A 12482-nucleotide genomic window follows, 5' to 3' on the forward strand; every position below is an offset into this window, starting at 1 on the left:
GAGTCTCGCTCTGTCGCCCAGGCTGGAGTGCAGTGGCCAGATCTCAGCTCACTGCAAGCTCCGCCTCCCGGGTTCACGCCATTCTCCTGCCTCAGCCTCCCGAGTAGCTGGGACTACAGGCGCCCGCCACCTCGCCTGGCTAGTTTTTTGTATTTTTTTAGTAGAGACGGGGTTTCACCGTGTTAGCCAGGATGGTCTCGATCTCCTGACCTCGTGATCCACCCGTCTCGGCCTCCCAAAGTGCTGGGATTACAGGCTTGAGCCACCGCGCCCGGCCGAGAAAAGGTCTCAAATCAATAATCTAAGTTTCCACCTCAATAAACTAGAAAATGAGCAAAATAAACCCAAAGCAAAGGAAGGAACAAAATAATAAAGATCAGAAACCAATGAAATTTAAAATAAAACAACACAAAAATTAAACAAAAATCTGGTTCTTTGAAAAATCAATAAAGTTTATAAACCTCTAGTAAGACCGACAAAGATGAAAAGAGTGAAGACACAAATCACCAATACTAGGAATGAAATAGAAGATACCACTGCCAAGCTTGCAACCATTTAGAGGATAATATGGAACTAGTATAAACAACTTCACGCTTGAATTAAACAATTTAGAAGAAATAAACCAATTCCTCAGAAACCACAAGCTACCAAAATTCTCTACCAAGATTTTCACAAATTTGAAACAGACCAACATGAGCAAGCCTATATGGCCATTAAAGAAATTGAATTTGTGACTAAAAATCTCATGGAAATGACGGGGCGCAGTGGCTCACGCCTGTAACCCCAACACTTTGGGAGGCTGAGGCAGGTGGATCACCTGAGGTCAGGAGTTCAAGACCAGCCTGAAGAACATGGTGAAACCCTGTCTCTACTAAAAATACAAAAAAATAGCTGGGTGTGGTGGTGGGCGCCTGTAATCCCAGCTACTCAGGCAGCTGAGGTGGGAGAATCACTTGAACCTGGGAAGCAGAGGTTGCAGTGAGCCAAGATCACGCCACTGCACTCCAGGCCTGGGCGATAGAATGAAATTCTGTTTCAAGAAAAAAAAAATGTCAATATAATCCACTATCTTAGTAGACTAAACAAAAATCAATCATATCAGGAGACACACAAAAAATTGACAAGATCTAACACCCATTCATGATGAATAGTCTAAACAAAAGGAATAGAATTTCCTCAACTTGACAACTTACAGTTAATATACATAATGGCAAAGTGGTTTTCCTCTTAGATTGGGAACAATGCAAGGATGCATGAACTCACTATTCTTATTCAACAGAGTACTGGAAGTTCAGGCCACCGCAATAAGGCAAGAAAAAGAAATAAAAGACATACAGAATAGAAAGGAAAAATAAAACTGTTCCTATTTGCAGATGACATTATTGTCTATGTACAAAATCCCTAAGGAGTCTAAAAAAGCCATCCTAGAACTAGTAAGTGAGTTTAGCAAGGTCACAAGATAAAAACAAACACACAAAAATTATTCACATTTGTGTATACCCAAACAAACGTGGAAACCAAAATTTAAGACACAATGCCACTTATTAATACAATCACTTCTAAAAAGAAAAGACACACGAGGTATAAATGTAACAAAACATGTATAGGATCTTAAATGCTATTACAAAATGAAATCACAAAATGCTGACTAAAGAAATCAAAGAAGAGCCAAATAAATGGAGAGAGATACTACGTTAGGGACTGAGAGACAGAGTCAACATGTCAGTTCTCCCCAAACTGATTAATAGTTTTAATGCAATTCCTATAAAAACCCCAATAAGGTTTTACTTTTTTTATAAGCATAACAAGCTTATTCTAAAATTCATATGGAAAAGTACAAGTCCTAAAAGAGCAAACCAATTTTGACAAAAAAGGATAAAGTGGGAGGAATCACTCTGTATAACAAACCTTACTAGATTGTTCTAGTAATCAAGACTGTGCAGTATCGTGGAGGGACAGACACAAAGACCAACGGAACAGAGCACAGAACCCATCAACAGCAGCCCACCAAGGTGCCCGACTGACTTCTGACAAAGATACGAAATAAATTAAATGGAGCGGGGCCAGGTGCCATGGCTCACGCCTGTAGTCCCAGCACTTTGTGAGGCCGAGGCAGGTGGATCGCTTGAGGTCAGGAGTTCAAGGCCAGCCTGGCCAACATGGCAAAACCCCATCTCTACTAAAAATACAAAAATTAGTCGGGCATAGTGGTGGGTGCCTGTAAAGCCAGCTACTCAGGAGGCTGAGGCAGGAGAATCGCTTGAACCTGGGAGGTAAGAGGTTGCAGTGAGCTGAGGTCACACCACAGCATTCCAGCCTGGGTGATAAGAGCGAGACTCCATTTAAAAAAAAAAATTGTTTTTTAATGGAGGGACTGACTTGTCTACAAACGGTGCTGGAGCAATTAGACATCCATAAACAAACAAAAATAATAAATGAAGCTTAACCCAATAAACCTCATTCCTTATACAAAAATTAACTCAAAATGGCTCATAGGCAAACAGAAAACTATAAAAGCATAGGAGAAAATCTGTAGGATCTAGGAAAAGAGTTCATAATCTATGAAAGGAAAAATGGATAAAATGGATTATATCCAAGTTTCATATTAAAAACTTTATTTAATTAAAGATTATACTAACACTGGCCAGGCATGGTGGCTCACGCCTGTAATCCTAGCACTTTGGGAGGCCAAGGCGGGTGGATTGCCTGAGCTCAGGAGTTTGAGACCAGCCTGGTCAACATGACAAAACCCCATCTCTATTAAAAATACAAAAATTAGCCAGGCGTGGTGGCGGGCGCCTGTAATCCCAGCTGCTCGGGAGGCTGAGGCAGGAGAATCACTGAGATCGTGCCACTGTACTCCAGCCTTGGTGACAGAGCGAGACTCTGCCTCAAAAAAACCAAAATGATACAAAAAACTCTTGCTCAGAGAAACACCTTGTTAAGAGAACGAAAAGACAAGTTACAGACTAGGAGAAATTACTTGCAAACCACAACCTGACAAATTGCTAGTTTCTGGAACATAGGAAGAACTCTCAACATTTAACAGTAAAAAACTCAGTTTTGGTTGCTGGGCGGGAGGGAGGTGCTGGCTGCAGAGGGAAGGAGCTCCCAGTGGCTGTGGAGAACCCAGCCCAGCTGAGCCGAGCCACGGCCACCATGGTGGCTACCGAGGCCACTCACGAGAACCACGACACCTCCACTGAGAGTGGAGACAAGTCCAACCAGGACCCTCAGTTTGAGCCAATAGCTTCTATTCCTGAGCAAGAAATTCAAATGCTAGAGGAAGAGGAAGAGGGACTTTTTGAAGTGTGGGTGAAACTCTTCTGATTTGTTTCAGGGAACGACATCCTGGAATGGAAGGGTGGAGGCACTGGCAACGTCAGGCTCCTGAAGCACAAGGAGAAAGGGGCCTCATGAGGAGGGACAAGACCCTGAAGATCTGCCAGCCCCTAAGTCACGCCCATGATGGAGCTGAAGCCCAACGCAGGCAGCCACTGTGCTTGGGTCTGCAATACCCACGCCGAATTCAGCCATGAACGCCCAAGCCAGGGCTGCTGGCCAGCCGCTTCATGAATGCTGAGCATGCACAGAAATTCCAAAGTTCAAAGAATGCAAAAAAGACATTGAAGAGAGACAAAAGAAAGGACCGGGCAAAAACAACAATGCCAAAAAAGTGGTGGAAAAGCTAGAAGCTCTTTTAGTGAAGAGGAGACTGAGGAAGACACTGAGGAAAAGCATTAAATTCTTCCTTTCTTCCCTTTTTCTTTTTTTTGAGATAGAGTCTCACTCCATCCCCCAGGTGGGAGTGCAGTGGCACCATCGCAGCTCACTGCAGCCTCCACCTCCTGGGCTCAAGTGATCCTCCCACCTCAGCCTCCTGAGTAGCTGGGATCACAAGTGCACACCCACTACGCCCAGCTCTTTTGTTTTTTTTTTTTTTTTTTTGAGACGGAGTCTCACTCTGCCACCCAGGCTGGAGTGCAGTGGCCGGATCTCAGCTCACTGCAAGCTCCGCCTCCCGGGTTTACGCCATTCTCCTGCCTCAGCCTCCTGAGTAGCTGGGACTGCAGGCACCCGCCACCTCGCCCAGCTAGTTTTTTTGTATTTTTTTTTTAGTAGAGACAGGGTTTCACCGTGTTAGCCAGGATCGTCTCGATCTCCTGACCTCGTGATCCACCCGTCTCGGCCTCCCAATGTGCTGGGATTACAGGCTTGAGCCACCGCGCCCGGCCCATTTTTTTGTATTTTTAGTAGAGACAGGGGTCTTGCTATGTTGCCCAGGCTGGTCTTGAACTCCTAAACTCAAGTGATCCACCTGCCTCAGCCTCCCAAAGTGCTGGGATTATAGGCATGAGCTACTACACCCAGCCTCCTTTTTCTTACCTATTTATTTGAGACAGTCTCACTCTGTCCCCCAGGCTGGAGTATAACGGTGCGATCCTGGCTCACTGCAACCTCCACCTCCCAAGTAGCTGGGATTAGAGGCGCCTGCCACCACGCCCAACTAATTTTTGTATTTTTAGTAGAGACAGGGTTTCACCATGTTGGCCAGGCTGGTCTCGAACTCCTGGCTTCAGGTGATCCACCTGCCTTGGCCTCCCAAAGTGCTGGGATTACAGGTGTGAGCCACCGCGCCCAGCCTCCTTTTTCAATTTTACCATGTCCCTCCTTTTCAGTTTGTTTTTATTGTGTTTTGTTTTCACAAGGGACTTTATATAAATAACTGGATTAAAAAAAAACAACTTAAAAAAAGTCAGTTAGAAAAAAAAAACCACATCAACTAGAAAATGGACAAAAGACGTGAATATGCAGTTCACCAAGGAGGATATATAGATGTCAAAGAAGCCCATGAGAAGATACTGGCGGGTGACGCCTGTAATACCAGCACTCTGAAAGGCTGAGACGGATGGATCGCTTGAGCCCGGAAGTTTGAGACCAGCCTGGCCAACACAGCGAGGTTCCATCTCTACATAGAAGTGCAAAAATTAGCTAGGCGTAGTGGTGCAATCCTGTAGTCCCAGTTACTTTTGAGGCTGAGGCAGGAGGATTGCTCGAGCCCAGGAGGCAGAGGTTGCAGTCAGCCGAGATCGTGCCACTGCACCCCACCCTGGGCAACAGAGCAGGACCTTGTCTCAAAAATAAATAAATAAAAATACTTTTTAAAAAAGAAAATATGCTGGCATCATTAGTCAGTAGGAAATACAAATGAAACCACAAAATCTTTCTCATAGATTGAGCCTCTGATGGTCTGAATATTCCCCCCTAAATTCCTGTGTTGAAATCCTTACCTCACAGGTGTTATTAGGAGGCAGGGCCTTTGGGAGGTGATGAGGTCATGGGGGCGTGGCCCTCAGGAATGCAATTCGTGCTCTTATTCATGTGTTTATTTTTTGAGATGGAGTCTTACTCTGTCGCCCAGGCTGGAGTGCAGTGGTGTGATCCTGGCTCACTGCAACCTCTGCCTCCCAGGTTCAAGTAATTCTACCTCAGCTTCCTGAGAAGCTGGGATTATAAGTGCACACCAGCATGCCCAGTTAATTTTCGTATTTTTCATAGAGAGAGGGTTTCATCATGTTGGCCAGGCTGGTCTCAAACTTCTGACCTCGGGTGATCCACCTGCCTGGGCCTCCCAAAGTGCTGGGATTACAGGCATGAGCCACCATACCCAGCCTGATTCATGCTCTTATAAAAGGGACCCTGGAGAGATTTCTCACCCCCGGCCCGTCCCACTTCCACCACGTGAGGATGCAGTGAGAGGTGCCGTCTATGAGCCACAAAGTGGGTCCTCACCAGACATTACATCTGCCTGGATCGTGGACTTCCCAGCCTCCAGACCGGTGAGGAATAAAATGTCTGTGGTTTATGAGCCACTCAGTTTATGGGATTTTGTTAGAGCATCTTGAATAGACTGAGTGGTATTCCTTACTTAAAACAATTCCTTTAAAAGAGGTGAGATGTGAGAGAGAATGAGAAGAGGAGGAAGAGGAAGAGGAAAAAGACGAAGAGAGGCCAAGAGAGGGGGCAGTCGAAGGCGAGCCCCCACCCACGTACAGAGAGAGGTGAACATATCTGCTTTAGCAGAGGGACCCCGCCTCGCGATCTCAGGGCCCTTCGGGTGCCTCCACCCAACACTAGAAACCTTGTGGTCACATTCTTACAACCAAAGGGCACCCGGAGCCTGCCCTCTTGTTGCCAGGGGCAGCTCCGTGCCGAACCCCGGGCCCCACCCACACGGCATGCGCTGTGCTCACCACGACAATCATGTCCCAGAGCTCCTTCAGCAGGCAGACCTCCCGGTGGCAGGCCTTGAGCTGCTTGTAGTCGGGGACGGTGACCTCGAACAGGCCCCCGGACTTGGACAGCGCCTCCATGATGCCTTCCATGGCCGAGATGCTCTTTTGTTGCTAGGGGAGGGGAGGGGGCTGTCAGTAGGGCTGCCTACCCTCAGCGGCGCCCCACCCCACGCCCCGATGTTCTATAAACCTTCTGGAAGGAGGTGTCAATACAATGGTGTCCCACCTGGAGGGAGGACAGAGCCCTCCATCCCCCAACGCCTCCTGGGTCCTGCCTGCAGGGGAGGGCGGGTGAGCTCTACCCACTCCAGTGTGGGGACTGACTCCCAATGAGCATGGTACAAATGCCTCATTTCCTCCTGAGAGCTCCTCATTTCCCAGCATTTCTTCCACTTTCATACATTTTTATCTTATTAAAAATGATTTAAGTAATGCTTTGAAATGAGATAATTGAGAGAAGCAAAGAGGAAACATCCGCAGTGTCCTTACAAATCCTGCGACTAAGAGTTGGCACCTGGTGTTAGTGGGTGTGTTTGCATGGACACGTAATGGGGCAGGCTGTGGCAAAGGTGGGCTCGGAGTGTGTGCACACACATGGACACGCAGGGACCACCTGCCCTGCTCAGCAGCTGGAGCTCCACAGCTCCCCTAGGATGGGCACAGGGTACCCCTCACCCCAAATCTTTCCAGAAAACCCAGCCCGGGGCCCTCGGGAGAGAATGGCTGCATCTCCATTGTTGCTTGAGGAACGTGACATGAGGAAACAGCCATGAGGGAGGGTCGGATTGGAGCTGGAGGCCAAAGAGCTGAAGCTCAGGGAGGGGAAGAGTGGGGCGACCCTGAGGACCCTGGGGTTCACATGTGCTAGAGCCTGTGAGGCAGAGGTGCAGGCAGGGCTGGCCCAGCAGGACCTGGGCACCGTACTGGGAGCAAAGAGGCACTGACGAGGGCCCTACTGGGCCTCAAGAGGCCTTCCTGGGCCCTGAGCACCCCCACACGCTCCTGCCCACAAGAGCCTTTTGGGCCTGAGCTTGAGCGGGCTGCCAGGTCCAGAGCTGTGTGAATTTGCACTGGATGTGATCATGAACTTGGACAGTGGGAACAGAATGGGAACATGAGTGACGCGTGGCTGCTGCCAGATGTGGTGGGTGGGTCAGGAGAGGCAGCATGCAGGGAGTGATGGCAGGTGAGTGTTAAGCCCAGGAAACAGGAAGCTGCTGAATGTGAACAGAGTGGCGATTAGGGGGCGGAGCCAGGCTAAGGGACTGTGGGTCACACAGGGTGTTAAGAGGCCTGAGCCGTGGAGGCCTGGAGCCATGCTCTGAGCAGCGAGACACAGAGGGGACACCCCATGGTCTGGAAGCTGCTGGGTTTGCATGTTCACTCACATACCCACGCATGCGCTTGCACACATATGCGCATGCGTACACGTAAGAGCACTTGTGCATGGCCCCAAGGTCAGTCCCACGGAGGCCACGTTTCTGGACTTGAAAGAATAACAACTTGAGTAAAGAAAGCAGTGGGGTTCCCAGCCTTACCCGCTGATCTCACCCTTGAGCAAAAATACCTTATTCAGGGACTTGTAGGGGTTGGGGTCGCTGAAGGAGAATGGGGCCTTGCGCCTGAACTTCTCCCTGAACTCATGCTGCTTGAGCTGCGAGAGAAGAGAGTAGGGTACAGAGGGTCACGGGGCGGCCACCTGCCCCGAGGGTGGCCCCACTTTGCATGCCGCAGGGCCCTGTGTGAGCCCCACGCTGCTCCCCGGAAATCCCGCCCCCTACCCCAGGTACAATACCTCGAACTGCTGGCACTTCCGCCGCAGGATGCTGACCTCGTTGGCCTGGAGTGGGGCCACGTTCTGCTTCACCTGAATGGCCAGTTTCTTGGTGTTTGTCCAGTGCTCCGGCAGCTCCTGCAGGAAGCGAAGGTGGAGGAGGGCTCCTTTCTCATTTCTTTTCTTAAACCTTCTATTGCGAAATAATTAGAGACTCGTGGGAAGCTGCAAACACAGTGCAGGGGCCGGCGCGGGGGCTCACACCTCTAATCTCAGCACTTTGGGAGGCCTGAGTGGAAGGATCACTTGAGCCCAGGAGTTCCAGACCAGCCTGGGCAACAAAGTGAGACCCCGTCTCTACAAAAGACACACAAAAGGTTTAGCTGGGCGTGATGGCATGGGCCTGTAGTCCAAGCTACTCAGGAGGCTGAGCCGGGAGGATCACTTGAACTCGGGAGGCAGAGGCTACAGTGAGCCAAGACTGTACCACTGCACTCCAGCCTGAGTGACAGAGTGGGACCCTGTCTCAAAAAAAACAAAAACAAAAACCAGCCTCCTTAATGGTGACCTAGGACATCAACATTGGTGTCTCTGTTAACTAGACCAGAGAATGTACTCACCTTTCATCATGTTTTTAAACCTGATCTATTTGTGTGTGTGTGTGTGTGTGTGTGTGTGTGTGTGTGTGTGTGTGTGTGGTCTCCCGTGCAATCTGATCCCACATATAGATTTGTGCAAACACCGCCACAATCAAGATACGGATTGTCCATTACAACAGAAGAATCCCCTTTCTATCTCTCCACCACAGTCCTGCCCCTGGGGACTGCTCAGCTCTTCTCCAGCTCTATAATGTTGTCATTTCCAGAATGGCTGCAACAATTAGATGAGTTTTTGTATTTCCCGAGTTCCCCACGCTTGGGTGAATAGTATAATTGTAAATGTTTAATTATTATCTATTCTTTTTTGAGACAGAGTCTCTCTATTGCTGAGGCTGGAGTGCTGTGGTGCGATCTCGGCTTACTGCAACCTCTGCCTTCTGGGTTCCAGTGATTCTAGTGCCTCAGTCTCCCGAGCAGCGAGGATTACAGGTGCCTGCCACCATGCCAGGCTAATTTTTAAATTTTTAGTAGAGATGGCATTTTGCCGTGTTGCCCAGGCTGGTCTTGAACTCCTTGCCTCAAGTAATCCACCCACCTTGGCCTCCCAAAGTGCTGAAATTACAGGCATGAGCCACCACACCAGGCCAAAAAATATTTTAAAGAAAAATAAAAAATCCCAGCCCATGAACTTTTGGCCCACAGCGGACACTTCTCTATTTCTTCTACGATTGCTGACTCTATGGTTTCTGTCTGCATTTTTACTACCCCAGTTGCCTTGTTTGTGGCTTGGAGCACCTTGGGGTGGGACAGCTGAGAACCTGCTGAGTCCTTTTTTTTCTTTTGACACAGAGTCTTGGCTCTGTCACCCAGGCTGGAGTTCAGTGGTACAATCATAGATCGCTGCAGCCTTGACTTCCTGGGCTCAACCAATCCTCCCACCTCCTGAGTAGCTGGGACTACAGGTGTGTGCCACCATGCCTGGTTAATTTTTTAAATTTTTTACAGAGACAGGGTTTCCCTGTGTTGCCCAGGCCGGGGCCCCTCCCTCTTGTCACCCCCAGGGCTATGGGGTCTTGGGGACTGGCTGGAGTCAGCACAAGACGGGGGAGTGGGCCCTGTCTGTAGCTGGACACAGAGAAAGGGAGAGGGAGGGAGGGAGGAGGGGCGGATGGGCTGGGAGGAAATGGAAACTCCAGGCCAGACTCAAAGAGAGGAGGGAGCAGGGTCTCCTCAATGGGCACACCTAGAGGTGGCTGGAGGGCAGCTCTAGGACACACCCTCTCTATCCTTCCACCCTTGCCCTGCACACACACCTCCATGCTGACAGCTGTAGTTTTTTGAATTCTCAGTCAAGAGCTGTGCAAACGCAGCTGCCAGCCCCTCCCCCCACTTCAGCTGCCTAATCTCTCCCCAGGGTCCCCCGACCTTGTTCTTTTTCCACCATCCTGGCACCCAGCTCCACTGGGCACTCCCACCAGGCACTCAGGAGGATTTTGTATTTTTGTATTTGCATTTTGTATTTTTTTTTTTTTGAGACAGAATCTCTGTCACCCAGGCTGGGGTCCAGTGGCGTGATCTCAGCTCACTGCAACCTCTGCCTCCAGGGTTCAAGCAATTCTCCTGCCTCAGCCTCCTGAGTAGCTGAGACTACACCGCCATGCCTGGCTAATGTTTTGTATTTTTGTAGAGATGGGCTTTCACCATGTTGCCCAGGCTGGTCTCAAACTCCTGAGCTCAGGCGGTCCACCCGCCTCAGCCTCCCAAGGCACTGGGATTATAATGAAGGCATTTTTAATCCAACAAAACACCAGCGGAATGGAGGGAACACTGGAGTCACCGTAGAGGCAGTCTCCAGGGTCTCCTGTCCCCTGGAAACCTCCTCCCTGCACCTCCCCGTTCCATCGGGATCCGGTGTCCACAGGGGATCTAGCCTGCAGCATCCCCCGTGGTCGTGTGTGATGGGCTGGTCCGTGGTTGAGGTCGGGCTGGCTCTTCCTTTGGTGGTGCTTCCTGCAACTTTCTCCCTGCTCACCTGGACGAAGCCACGCCCACCCACCACATACCTGCAGCTTCAGGTGGATCTCCTCAGGCATCTCCTCCCCATAGGTCTTGAGCAGCTCGATGGTTTGCTTCAGGGGCTCAAACATATTGTCGGTGGCCACCTGCCTCTCCTTGACCTTCATCAGGTGCCCCATCACCTCCACCAGCCCGTCATAGTCCCCCTCCTTCAGGGGCTTGGTCAAGCCCATTCTGGCGACTTTCATGAAGGCTTCCAGGTCAGCCAGGCTAAGGGACAAGGGGACCATTTGTGATGGGCCCAGTCCCCCTTGGGCCCACCCTTGATGGTACGGAGCCCCATCAGAGGGGGACGACCACGGTGAGGTCAACTGGCCATCACCGAAGGCCCCAGCTGGGGAGGGAGCGCCCCTGCCCACCTTGGATCCCCCTTCAGCTCGATCAGCCCATGCCCGGACATCACCCCAAGCCTCAGCAGCTTAGCTCAAGTCCATCCCTGAGTCCCAGGCTACGGCCACATCCCAGAGAGGCTTTCACTAGCCCTCCAGATGGATTTCAGCCAGGCAGTGCTCTCTCCTGGCACTGTGCCCATCACAGCGCTGACGGCCGCCTATCATTCCACGGCTGCTGGTCTGTTTGTTTAGCACCAGCTTTCCCTGCCAGACTTCAGGTTTCCTCCACATCTGGCACCTGGGCAGAGCAGGTGCTTGGTACACTGGGGTTGGAGGAGGGACAGTGCTTGCTCGCAGCCCAGTGACAACTTTCTGCTCACGCTTGGTGGGGTGAGCCTTGGAGCCCGTCCTCCACCCCTGCTACCCCGGAGGAGGCACCCAGCAAATGCTACCCACTCAAGCAGAGGGCCATTCCCTGGTGGGCTTCCAAGGACATGGCTGGACGCCCACCTGTTGGTGACATGGTTGCTCAGGTGCTGCTTGAACATGAAGCCCCAGCGCCGGATCATGCTGAGCAGGGCCTGCTTGAAGGGGCGACAGTCACACTGCAGCCAGCCGTGGAACACCTTGGTGTTCTCGCACTCGGACACCTCCTCGTACAGTTTCTCGTAGGAGTCGATCTGGAAAACATAGCCACCGGCGGCCTGTCATAGCCTGCAAGCCTTGGGGGGCATCAGCATGGGCCTCAGTCCAGGCGCTTCCTGCACTGCACCTGCGCTGCTCACCTGCTGGCCACTATGGGACCAGGGTCAGCAGAGGGCAGCGTGGGGCACACGGGGGCCCTCATGCCAAGTTATTGTTCCTTCCAGCCCCAGAGTCTAGCCCCAGAACGTGCCAGTTCCCAAGAAGGGGGCATGGCACACCACACAGGCCTGCACAGGGGAGCATCAGGGGCAGTCAGGAGGCAGAGGGAGCCGGGGGAAATGGGGGCAGTAAAGAGCCTTTATTGTGGCAGAACGGGTCACGGCAGCCGGACTTCTGAAGCTGGGTAGGACAGAAGCTTCAAGAGGTGAATCAGGTCACAGGCTCCTAAAGGACACCCCTAGCTCATCCTTCTTGGTGCTGATTTACAACCTGGGGCCTCTAACTCCTCCCGCTGCCCCAACCGTGTGCTGCAGAATGTACCCCTGGGCATGGGTCACCCTTGCCCACAGGACCCTCTTTCTCACTGTGCGTCGGGAACAGAGCTAGAGGTTTGTGTGTTAACTGTTTTCTTATTCTCTGCATGCTTTCTGTGGCTGTTGGACAAAGTGTTCTGCAGCTGTGTCTTTTGGTCCCTGTGGGCTACAGTGCAGTTTAACTCCAATGTTTCTTTGTTGATTTTCTGTCTAGATGATCTGTCCAA

At 50.9% G+C, this 12482-nt stretch overlaps 1 protein-coding gene and 1 pseudogene across 1 annotated transcript in view; one reads left to right on the top strand and one right to left on the bottom strand.

Moving 5' to 3' along the window:
- The window catches only part of DNAH17 (dynein axonemal heavy chain 17), a 154097-nt gene that overhangs the window by 100430 nt on the left and 41185 nt on the right, over window positions 1-12482 (bottom strand). The window contains exons 21-25 of the mRNA XM_025361810.1: window positions 11588-11757; window positions 10733-10955; window positions 8092-8208; window positions 7864-7950; window positions 6255-6407 (exon numbers count right to left, since the gene is read on the bottom strand). Of these exons, the coding sequence (XP_025217595.1) occupies window positions 6255-6407; window positions 7864-7950; window positions 8092-8208; window positions 10733-10955; window positions 11588-11757 (750 nt within the window). The remainder of the gene's footprint in view (window positions 1-6254; window positions 6408-7863; window positions 7951-8091; window positions 8209-10732; window positions 10956-11587; window positions 11758-12482) is intronic.
- Window positions 3157-3744, top strand: LOC112609212 (annotated as a pseudogene).

Source organism: Theropithecus gelada, chromosome 16, assembly GCF_003255815.1.
Source record: "Theropithecus gelada isolate Dixy chromosome 16, Tgel_1.0, whole genome shotgun sequence".
Taxonomy (NCBI): domain Eukaryota; kingdom Metazoa; phylum Chordata; class Mammalia; order Primates; family Cercopithecidae; genus Theropithecus; species Theropithecus gelada.